This window comes from Micropterus salmoides, unplaced genomic scaffold (assembly GCF_014851395.1).
Source record: "Micropterus salmoides isolate LMB-PRFRI ecotype aquatic unplaced genomic scaffold, ASM1485139v1 Ms_hic_scaffold_900, whole genome shotgun sequence".
NCBI lineage: Eukaryota > Metazoa > Chordata > Actinopteri > Centrarchiformes > Centrarchidae > Micropterus > Micropterus salmoides.
The window spans coordinates 19,307-31,517 of NW_024044683.1; the positions used below are offsets into that span (position 1 = coordinate 19,307).

Sequence of the window (12,211 nt, forward strand, 5' to 3'; positions counted from 1 at the left end):
GAATTGATGCAATTGGCTAAACTCAGAAAGCTCTCCTGGTTTAAACAGCCAATACAGGGATTTGTTGGAAACCATAGGCTGTTGTCAGTGAGCCTTTTCATTAAATCTCTGAAAAATGAGGAGACAAAAATCAAGTTCATAGTTTTATTTAAAGCAGAGGCAAAAAGCAAAACCTTGGATGCAAGTGAACTCCTGCATGGTTCCTAGTCCCATACTTTTATGGCTTCTTGATGAAAGGCCACCAGATGCCCTTTTTGGCCCAGCTCGGCAGCGTCGCCGGCTCCACAGTGGGCCCGCCCGCGTGGTCGTCGCCGGCTCCACAGTGAGCCCGCCCGGCGTGGTCGTCGCCGGCTCCACAGTGAGCCCGCCCGGCGTGGTCGTCGCCGGCTCCACAGTGAGCCCGCCCGGCGTGGTCGTCGCCGGCTCCACAGTGAGCCCGCCCGGCGTGGTCGTCGCCGGCTCCACAGTGAGCCCGCCCGGCGTGGTCGTCGCGGCTCCACAGTGAGCCCGCCCGGCGTGGTCGTCGCCGGCTCCACAGTGAGCCCGCCCGGCGTGGTCGTCGCCGGCTCCACAGTGAGCCCGCCCGGCGTGGTCGTCGCCGGCTCCACAGTGAGCCGCCCGGCGTGGTCGTCGCCGGCTCCACAGTGAGCCCGCCCGGCGTGGTCGTCGCCGGCTCCACAGTGAGCCCGCCGGCGTGGTCGTCGCCGGCTCCACAGTGAGCCCGCCGGCGTGGTCGTCGCCGGCTCCACAGTGAGCCCGCCCGGCGTGGTCGTCGCCACAGTGAGCCCGCCCGGCGTGGTCGTCGCCGGCTCCACAGTGAGCCCGCCCGGCGTGGTCGTCGCCACAGTGAGCCCGCCCGGCGTGGTCGCCACAGTGAGCCCGCCCGGCGTGGTCGTCGCCACAGTGAGCCCGCCCGGCGTGGTCGTCGCCACAGTGAGCCGCCCGGCGTGGTCGTCGCCACAGTGAGCCCGCCCGGCGTGGTCGTCGCCACAGTGAGCCCGCCCGGCGTGGTCGTCGCCACAGTGGGCCCGCCCGGCGTGGTCGTCGCCACAGTGGGCCCGCCCGGCGTGGTCGTCGCCGGCTCCACAGCGGCCCTGGCTTTATTGCAATATGACAGAATATGCAACTGACTGCATCCATGATGTTCTAGTATGTACATATTTTATTTGCATGACTGATGTAGACAGCCATTCTAGACGTCACATGGTGTGCTCAGATTAACTACATTGAGATTATGAACTAAGGCGCTACACCAACATGCATTTTACCAGTAGGGTTTCGTAGAATCTTCTCCTGTAACATCTCACTGCAACAACTCTGTAGTACAAAGCAGTTACTGTCAGCCTGACGCTCTGAATATATCACAAGTGTTCTTACCTCTTACTCTCCTCTGCAGCCCATCATGTCTTTCATTTGGGCCACCAACTGGCAAACAAGAGCCTATGGACAGTGCACTCACTGTTAATTTATGTTTGTGCCATTTCAAAACACAGATCAGTTTGTCACAGTAACATTTCAGGAATGAACAAACTTTTAGAAGTTACAGCAAGGCATTGGCTTCTCATAGCAAAAACATTTTGGCTCAAACACAACTTTACAACTACCAATTTCTTCAACACATGCTTCAAACAGAAGGAATATAAAAACCTTTAGCAAGAAAAACAGTCAGCACGCAAATAACCAAGACCTGAACAGCTCCCATTGCTTCAGTCACCAAGAGGAAATGCTACCTGTGCCACATGTGAGGGTTAAAAAGCCCATCATGCTGGTGACACAGCTGTTGCTGATCAGCTCTAATTGGCTCTCACCTCAGAGGAGTCAGTGGGCCTGTCTCACTTCATCAGCAACATGTGAACCTGTACAAAGTGCATATAGGGTACGTGGGGACTTTGCTGTTGCTGCTCTAGAAACAACATCTAGTGATATTGAAAAGTCAGCAGGCGTTTCTCATTTCTCAGTGTGTACCTCCTCTCTTGGCCTCGGCTGTGTGCCTTTTGCCTGTGAACAGGAGATCATTTCAGCCCTCAGCTTGATGAGGGTGAACGTTTCATCATCATCAACAGCAAAAGTTGATCTCAATAACTTATAATATAAATTATGAATAAATTATAATAATAACAATAATAACTTTTGTTCAGAGAAGATGACTTTCAGAGATTGTTTATTTATATATATATATTATATATATATATATATATATATATATATATATATATATATATATTATTGTGTGTGTACGTCTTGTGTCAAGTGAAAAAAGAAATTGTTTGGCCTGTGGGTATATAAAACATACTTTTCTTAGCCGAAAAGGGTTGAGTCGAGGGCAACTGGACTTGGTTGAAGAAGCTTGAAGATTTTTCACCTCTCATCCAATGGGCATCTTCAGTTCTAAATGACTGGTGGGGAGTTCCAGGCATTTTAGCTCTATGGGGTTGTAATCAAAATCATTGATACTAATTAGTGGTTGGTGATCCTGGCTATTGTAACAATGGTCATTAGGGTCCATGTTGTCAACTGACGCCAAGTGTAAACAACAGTCTTCGGAATTTTCAGGAGGCCAAATATGACCAGTTGTTAAATCTTCTAGGAAGATATGAAAAGACAGCATTATATATGGGGGATAAGTGGTGTCATATATCTCCCCTGTTGTGAGATGGTTTCTCTATTCTGGTGTAAATATCATCCTTCACTCCTCTTTCAAACCATCTGTCTTACCTATCCAACAGTAATGGAATCACAATGTTGTTGCATTTTTCCTCCTTGTCTTTACCTCTCATGTGAAAGATCCAAGAACAACATCATGGCTTATTTGGAGTGTGGCATTCACATTGAAGAGGGCAGGAACCTCCACATTGGAGTATCCAGGAAACCCACACACACAGACCTACCAGTACTTACTTAATACCATCACTAACCACTGGAGCACAAGCAAGGAGTTGTCAAAACTCTGCACCACCAAGTTGATAATGTACCAACAAGTGCCCAGGCCCTAGAGAAGGAGCACAAATAACTGAATGATGCACTTAATTGTGGATACTCTTACTGGACCCTTGTGAAAACAGCCACAAGATCCAGGAGGAACTCTAACACTGTGGTTGGTGAAGAAACGAAGGAAAAATATAACAGCGTCATTCATACGTGTCAGGAGTATCTGAGAAACTCCACATCCCTGTGTTTTTCAAACCCAGCAACACACTAAGATAGAAACTGGTCCACCTGAAAGACTCCACCCCCAAAGACAAGAAAAGCACAGCGTATACCGTCCAGTGCAGTGAGGAATGCACAGATTTGTATATTGGGGAAACCAAACCACCATTAATCAAATGCATGACTCAACACAGGAAGGGTAACTCCTCAGTTTAAGACTCAGCAGTTTACCTAAACCTGGAGAATAAGGCACACTCTTTTGAAGACAACAACATACATATTTTGGATAGAGAGGACAGATAGTTTTAAAGAGGAATGAAGGAGGCTATCTAGTTCAAAGTAGAGAAACCATCTCTCAAGAAAGGAGGATGTCTACCAAACTTATCCCCTACATATGATGTTGTCCTTCATCTCTTTGCCAAGAGATTGTAGGAGTGAAAAGTTTGTTTACATTTGGCCTCAGCTGACTCCATGGACCCAAACTACCGTTAGGGTTGTACATTTAAAGTCTCCAACAAATTACTTTTAACATGTTTTTTTGGTAACAGGGTTGACACAATGAGCTCGTCCCCTCCGTGAGACATTACGAAACTCCAAACAAATCCATTAAAGGAGGTGACAATTACTTGTCTTTTACCATAAACTTCATTAAAAGGCAGGTGATGTCACTTCCTGGAAATTATGCAACTTTTGGAATAGTCCATTAGCTTTAAAGGGTGTTTTCATTAAAAGTAACAGGGTTGACAGCAACATGGGGACCCGACTAAGTTGTTGTTGGCAATATTTTACACATTAAGAATAAAACCCATTCATGAATAATGAAACAACAAATGAGGCTTTATATAGGTTTAAGTTTCTGTATGATAGTTTTTTGGCCTCAATAGCTAGAAGTAGAAAAGTCATACTGAGGGACAGGCCATTTTCAAAAGTTCTGCAAGATGCTTTGCACAAAAATGAGATAAAAATCCTTTAAAAACAAAAGAAACAGAAATTAATTTTCACTTATGGAAATTCAATTATAAAATTTTGTTTTATGGCTTATTAAGATTTACAGAGCTTTTTTTCCCCCTCCCAGAGGGACACAAAATGGCACGTTTTCGTATAATGACCCAAGCAGGTATCTGGAAAGGCCCCAGTCTACACACACACACACACCGTTTTCTGGCTGCCAAGTCAAGTTTTACATGTTAATATTGTTAAACGCTGAGCCTCATACTGTCCTCACTGTAGTTGGGAAACTTCTGTGTGTCAACTGAGCTGGGTGTGTCAGTAGTCAAGTGTCATAATTTCCTTTAAAGACATTTTCTGTTCCAGTTTATGGGGGAAATTTCTTTATATAAAAAGGGATTCAGCTGGCATTCTAAATATAACAGTACTCACCAGCTGTTTTTTTTAAGCTCAAGTCACTTTATGGGACAGTGCACATTTGTTTTGTCTATAGTTAAGTTGCATTTTTTATTATTGTGCATATAAACCTCTCAAAGCATTTATTTGTCATTTAACATTTCTTGGTGCAAGCCATTTTCCGAACATTTAACGGGCTTTCCAAACGTGACTGGGACAAAAGTCAGCAGATTTAGAGTGGTGGGGACATGTCCCCAGCCTAAGTGACACAGATGCATGTGCAGGTTACATAATGGGTGCCATTAGGCTACTATGACAATGATTTGATTAGCCGCCGTTTGCGCTTCTCAGGTCACAATATTTGATGTGCAGACATTTGGAATCTGCATGCGGACTGGGCATCCATCACCCACCCGAAATCATTTCATCTGGTACAGACCTGCGAGTGCACGGACATTTCTATCGGTTCCTGTAGGCGATAGTGTTTTGTCTTGATGCGGCTGCTGTCAGTAACTAACATTGCAGGTGCAGTAATGTCACAGCAAGCAGCAGTAGGCACGTACTACAAACTAGCCAGCTGAAACAACATTTAGCTTCTAAGATACAAGCTGATCAAAGTTAGCTAATCAGACAAGGATTTAACGGGACCTGCCATATTGGTCTTCTGAAACTGCATCTTTGTGGTTAGTATCTGCAGCAGCAACCCTTTGAGCTGAATTGATGCAATTGGCTAAACTCCGAAAGCTCTCCTGGTTTAAACAGCCAATACAGGGATTTGTTGGAAACCATAGGCTGTTGTCAGTCATTAAGTCTCCGAAAAATAAGGAAACAAATCAAGTTCATGGTTTTATTTAAGCAGAGGCAAAAAGCAAAACCTTGGATGCAAGTGAACTCCTGCATGGTTCCTAGTCCCATACTTTTATGGCTTCTTGATGAGACCACCAGATGCCCTTTCTGGCTGTGTTGGTCATGTCAGCTGGCTACTGGGGGTCTTGCGGGGCCTCAGAGGTCATCAGCTGCAGAGGAGAAAGCACATTTGTGATATTTTCAGGGCTTAATTCTGACACCAATTGCTTTGTACTACAGCAGGTGAGCAGATTTGATGAAACCCTACTGCAGTCGCTGGTGGTCCCCGCCGTTGGGGCCTCGCTGGTGGTCCCAGCTTTATTGCAAAATTACAGCATAAAAATTCAGCTTTGACTGAGTCTGTGATGATGTATGTAGGCATTTATTTGCATGACTGACGTAAACAGCCATTGTAGACTTCACATGGTGTGCTCAGATTAACTACATTGAGATTATGAACTAAGGCCTACACCAACATGCATTTTACCAGTAGGGTTTCATAGAATCTTCTCCTGTAACAACTCTGTAGTACAAAGCAGTTACTGTCAGCCTGACGCTCTGAATATATCACAAGTGTTCTTACCTCTTACTCTCCTCTGCAGCCCATCAGGTCTTTCATTTGGGCCACCAACTGGCAAACAAGAGCCATCATCAACAGCAAAAGTTGAACTTTTATAATAATAATAATAATAATAATAATAACTTTTGTTCAGAGAAGATGACTTTCAGAGATTGTTTATTATATATATAATGTGTGTATGTCTAGTATGTTAATGTAAATATTGGTTGCTTACTTTTATGCTATCATTTGCTAATTAGCACTAAACAGTATTTCTTTTTTTTTTACATTTTCGGGTATTTTGGTCATAAATCAAAGTAATGGTCAAGTGGAAAATTAGACTAGAAATTCACCAGGGACCACCAATGACAGTAGGGTTGTTTCTGTGGGATCTATAATATGCTAAATATAGTATATTTTACTACAACAACTAAATGGAAAAACAAACTAACAGCAGCAGAATTGTAGTGCTTTGACGCTGTTTAGAAAGACAAAATGAAAAATGACAAAGATAAATTTGTATGAGATTAAAATGCTGCAGCAGTGCTATCATTGGTTTGTGTGACGGCTAAACTGATCTTATGACCTTATGACCTTTATTACTTCAATTAAGTTTGATCTAGACATCTTTGTATTATTACAAACTTGATCGCAGTATTACCATGTTTGTGCATGTTTATCAATAAATAAATCTTTCTTAGACTCTAAGTTTCTGAGTCCTAAGCTACAGTTTGCCTATTATTCTTTCCTTCAGAGTTTACTTTGACACTTTAATTGGTCTACTTTGCAATGCACCATAAAGATGGATTGTGAAGCTGAGACTTTTGAAATTCAGTTCAACAGCTGAAATTACAATTCGATAATATTATATGTGCATATGTTAAGTGAGCTGAGTTTTAAATTAAATGCATTAACTATGTTGATAATTAGGGTGAATCTCAGATTTTTCTTTTTGACTTTTGTTGTTTATTTTTTTACACTTTAAAAGACTCACGACTCCAGCATTGATGTTACTAAAATGTGCTCCTCTGTTTCCTGTGTATTGTATTGTGTATTGTGTCTCTACAGGTGAGAAAAAACGTCTGTCATCTGCACTTAGATCTCTCTGAAACCTGTAAACTCGAAAATTTAGTTGTCTATTTGTGTGCAACAAATCTGCTGTTTCACACTGAAAAATGTAATTGTTAATGGGTGATGTGGATTGACAGATATACATTTCTCTCTTACTATTTGCGATAAACATTCACACAAAAATAAGGGACACGACACAACCCTAAATCTCATTCAGCGAAATACCAACAGAAAGCTGGGGCAAACAACATTTTCTTTGAGTAGAAGGTTCGTATTTACTATCTTTTTCGTATAACTTGAACACAACACAACGTTAGCTCAGTAGCCGTCTAGCAGTAGCAAACAATATGAACATATAATGAGTTTCGTTTCTTGATTTCGTACACTATGGCACTTAATTGCACAATATTAAGCATCGAAATACCAATACGGCGACACAGGGCATTTTACCGTTCGTTATTGATTGACTAATGTGATTAATTTAAAGTTATATCACTATACTATGGTATTATTTGCTAACGTTAGCCAGCCTAGCATTTCCGCTAGCTAAAGTAAACTGTCCCATTGGTTTTATTATTGCCATGGTTATTTCCTCCAGCACAGACTGAGGATGTAGGCATCCCCCCCACCCCCCAACTGTCTGGCACAATAAGAGGTAACGTTATCTGGAAAGGCAGTGGGCCATACTTAACCAGCTATCTTAGTTGGTGCTCCTACTGAGTTTTGAAGTAGTCTTGGCACGTCACTTTGGTTTAGTTGGTGTAAGTGTGTCGGCAGCAGGTATCTCTCCCGGTTGCACACGCTTTCCTGCCAAGATGTTAACGTTAGCGACATTACAGTACCGTCTGACCGGAGTCTGTAGCTGTTAACGTTAACTAAAGTCTGTTAACTAATGCTAGTTGTTTAAAACTATCAGGTTTGCTCCCATGACTGCCAAAACACTTTGTGCCATCTTTTCTTTTCCTTGTTCCAAAATGCACATTGTTGTAACATCCTCCTTCGTTTTACTGAATGCATCATGTTATACGTGGGGAATTACATGTCATTTTAGTTATTAATGGAAGAGATATGTAACGTGTGAATTTGAGGGGCATTTTCCACATTTATCTCAGACTAAGCATAAGATTGATGGCTGTCTATAACTGGCCGCTAAGTCAAATTTGTTTTAACGTTACATGTTAATATTGTTAAACGCTGAGCCTCATACTGTCCTCACTGTAGTTGGGAAACTTCTGTGTGTCAGCTTAGCTGGGTGTGTCAGTAGTCAAGTGTCATGAGCCTGAGTTGTAACACAAAACCTGCATAGGTTTAACGGGTTACATAACCCTGTGGTAGGATGTTTTGCCCGATGAGTTTTGACTCGGCACAGATACATTACCTACTAAATGTGGCCTGTTACTCTTCATCATCACTGTTCTCTCTTGCTTTCTTGTCTTCATCATTATTTGCAGTGCTGTACGCTACAGCCGTAAGATATGATGCACTGACCAATCCAAGGTATGTTGTCGGTGGCTTGTTTTTACCTGTAGTACTTTAAGGTGGACACAGCTGCACAGAGTGCACTTATTGCAAACCCTTCCTAGAGTGTGGGTCAGAGAGAAAGTGCTGTGCCTTGTAATTTATTTCAAATTTGTGTTAAACATTTGATTTAGAATGACAGCAGCTATCAACAGCCCCACTGCCATCTAGTTGAATTTTTGAAGTTAAAAGGAGATGAAGAAGTGTAATTTTGTTGTCTAAGATCGATGCTGTTTTATGCTAATGCAGAGATACTAATTAAGAAGTAGTCTGTAAAGGAGAACTGCTCAAATTTTACACGTCAAAGTCAGTTTGGTCTTGTAGAGTACAGAAAAAAAAAGTTGTACAAATCTCCAGAGGGAGCTGTGGGAAGTCTGATAAATGGTCTCAAGTGATGTCACTTGGGTCAGTGTCGGTTGGGGCTGAAGACTACAAGTTTGAAAATTAAAAATAGCGTGGGGGTGTGGAGTTAGAAAGAAATTAGCTACCCAGACCTGTTTTTCGTGTGAGAATATTTTACTGAAAGTTTTATTGTACTGACTCAAAACGCCACTGAACTGATTGTGTGAAGATATATATTTATAAAGACAGATAGTGCTGTAAATTCCACAGTGGTTGCTAGTCATTCCGGTTAGGTGGGAAACAGGAACAAGACGATTATTAAAAGAGGTGGGGTGATAGATGTGCTACCACGTTACTTTGTTGATATAAATATCCACCCAGTTATCCAGGAATCCACAGTGCCAATGTTGCATTTTTAACTAGCGTTTCGTTTCCTTAGGTACACACTTGTTTTCACAAGTGACACACTGTTTGGGCATTAACAGTATTATTAGGTAACAGCAAGCCAGGAATGTGAAACTTAAGGCCACATCTCCTGTCCCCTCCCTTTCTCTGTGACATAACCACCACATGCTGCTACTGTTTTGTTTTCCCTTCTGTTTGTCACTGACATCCCCTTACAGACTAATTGTCATTTTTCATTACCATATCATCTGGTAAATACGGTATCATTAATGTTGTGTCTAAGCAGATATCATTTGAATATAAAACAGAACTTTAAATGAATTAGTGCCTCAGACAAATAGGCTCTCTATGTCAAAAACATATGCTGCTCTACTGCAACTCCAGCATTTGTTTGCTTCATGGTCCCTGACTTTTGTAGTGCTTTATATGTGTATGGTGAGGCTAACCATTTCCTAGAATATGAGAGTGTGGCTCAAGCCATAGACTTGAATGAGCATGTCAGTTACTTTCAGTTTCATTTCACTCTGGCTTTCCTCAGAATGAAACACCATATCTGAGGAGGAGGAGGAGGCTGGGAGGGAGGACAGTTATAAGCTGAAACATGAAGGTTGCGGGTTTATACACTGTTGTTCAAGTTCTGAGGGAGATGAACTGCCGATCTTGTCATTTGAAAGAATAGGTAAGATAGACCCTATCTCTGCTCTGTGCTTATTCTTGTCACTTTGTGCTGATCAGTCTAGTTTATCCATGTGCTTCTGTATACAGTATTTGGAAATGTCATTCTATGGTTTAACAAATTAAAAGAAATACAGTATATGAATTTTATTTTTGGCAAGCTGGGGTTGTGTCACAGATGGGCTGATAAGTGTAAGCCATTTCAACTTTATGTCGTGCCACACTCTCAGCTGTGTGTCTGTAGTCATAAAGAAACACTAGTGGGACATGGGGTGTGCCTCTGTTGGAGGATCTGTTGGAAAATTATCCACCTTATTTATTATTGTGCTTAAATTACCACTGTGTTGGCTACTTGATTTCAAAGAGTGACAGTTTAATCTGGTAAAGGGGAAGGATTTGGTGATTTGAGCCTTCTGATGCAACATTTTAGTATTTGTCAATATTGACAAGAATATTTACCAGCGCTCGGTATTGAATTACAGTTCTTCCAGGGTACTGACCAAAGTGTGAAGTATGGACATATGAGTAAGGTCATATAAGGTCAAATGCTTGGACAGTTTGTCAGTCTTATTTTTTCATCACAACTAGGCTAAATCAGGAAATAAGGATACTTTGCTTGTGATAGACAGTATTTTATTTAAACAACTTATTGTTCAACTGCTTTCATTGTTAAATTTTTTCTATTTAACATTGATGCACTGAGACTTGACATGTTTTTGTTAATCATAATAAGTATTCTTGTTTTAGAAAAAAACATGTTTACCATTAGACCTGCAATAGCAGCTTGTTTGGTCACTTGTAGGCAACAGCCTGTAAACCAACTATTAGGTGCGTTTGACTTCATGCGGTTCTTCATAGCGCTGACTTAACGTGTTGCATGCTGGACTTAACATAAATTTCTATCCAGCATGCAAGACGTCACTATGTCACAAGACATTAAAACCTTGTGGGAGCAAGGCGGCTGCAGTTGCTTTTATCCGGCTGCACAAAGTTGGTACCACCTTTTGCCTGATCTCCATGCCTGAGATCACTCATTGTTCTAAGCTCACAGCTCACACACTCTGCTGGAGTTAGAATGTGTCCGACTTGATGGCTGTGTTTTAATACCCCATCACTGCAGTTGCCTGCAGCCCACGTTTTGGTGAAAGTCAGACGCAGTCACTTTGAACGAACCTATTGACATATCACCATGCAAAAAGGGCTTTACACATCGAGCAGATATGGAGCAATATTGGGATTAATGCAGAGTTTCGTTTTTGGCAACCTTATGAATGTATTTCCAATATTCACTCTCCTCGTTTCCAGTATAAGGGTATCTTCCTCTTTTTCTTCCCTTATAGTGTTAAGGATTCTCTGTTGGATATTGTGTGTGTGTGTGTGTGTGTGTGTGTGTTAAAGCACACTTATTTATATAGCTTATTAGTGAGAGCACAGACTATTTGCTGTGTTTATCTGTAATGGTATTCTCTGTTTCCTATGATAGCATTACTCAAGATGGAGAAGGTTCTGGGGAATATAGTGGCCATGGTGAGGCAGCACCCGGCTGGGATCCCCCTGAAAAAGCTGGCTGTATTATACAGCCAGACGTACCACAAGAACCTGACTTTATCCTCCATTGGCTTCGACTCAATGGCTACCCTGGTAGCCTCTCTGGATCGTTATCTGGTTGTGGAAGGTGAAATGGTGTTTCACAAATCCCACAGCTGTGCGAAGGGGGTTGGAGCTGGGGCATCCACAAAAGCTGCAGAGGACAGCGAGAATGTGGAGGAGGTTCTGGAGAATATAGTGGCCATGGTGAGACAGCACCCGGCTGGGATCCCTCTGAAAAAGCTGGCTGTATTCTACGGACAGACATACCATAAAAACCTGACTTTATCCTCCTTGGGCCACGGATCCATGGCTAGCCTATTGACCTCTCTGGATAGTGATCTGGTTGTGGAGGGAGGACTGGGTTTGATAAGGACCATCAACATGAAAGTAGAGCTGGAGCTGCTGCTGGGGCATCAGCAAAAGTTACAGAAGACAACGAGAGGAATGAGAACGTTCTGGAAAATATTGTGGCCCTGATGAAAGAACATCCAGACGGGATTCCTCTGAAGAAGGTGGCTATAGTCTACAGCCAGAAATACACCACAACCTGGCCTTGGCCTCTTTGGGTTTCAAAACTATTTCCTGCCTGGTAGAATCACTAAAAGGAGATCTAGTTGTGAGCGGGGATGTGGTGTTCCATAAGATCCACCAGCCTGTAGCTGGGAAGTCAGGAAAAGCTACAGAGGACAGCAGGCCTGCAACACCACAGAGAAA

At 42.5% G+C, this 12,211-nt stretch overlaps 1 protein-coding gene across 1 annotated transcript; it reads right to left on the reverse strand.

The window, feature by feature from the left end:
- Window positions 1-215: 215 nt before the first annotated feature.
- LOC119896298 (protein RNA-directed DNA methylation 3-like) lies at window positions 216-1,751 on the reverse strand. Its single transcript, XM_038709744.1, has 3 exons — window positions 1,648-1,751; window positions 1,378-1,440; window positions 216-1,098 (listed from the first exon to the last, which is right to left on the reverse strand). The coding sequence occupies exons 1-3, from the start codon at window positions 1,700-1,702 to the stop codon at window positions 218-220; spliced, it is 999 nt and encodes a 332-aa protein (XP_038565672.1). The 5' UTR covers window positions 1,703-1,751; the 3' UTR covers window positions 216-217.
- Window positions 1,752-12,211: the final 10,460 nt, after the last annotated feature.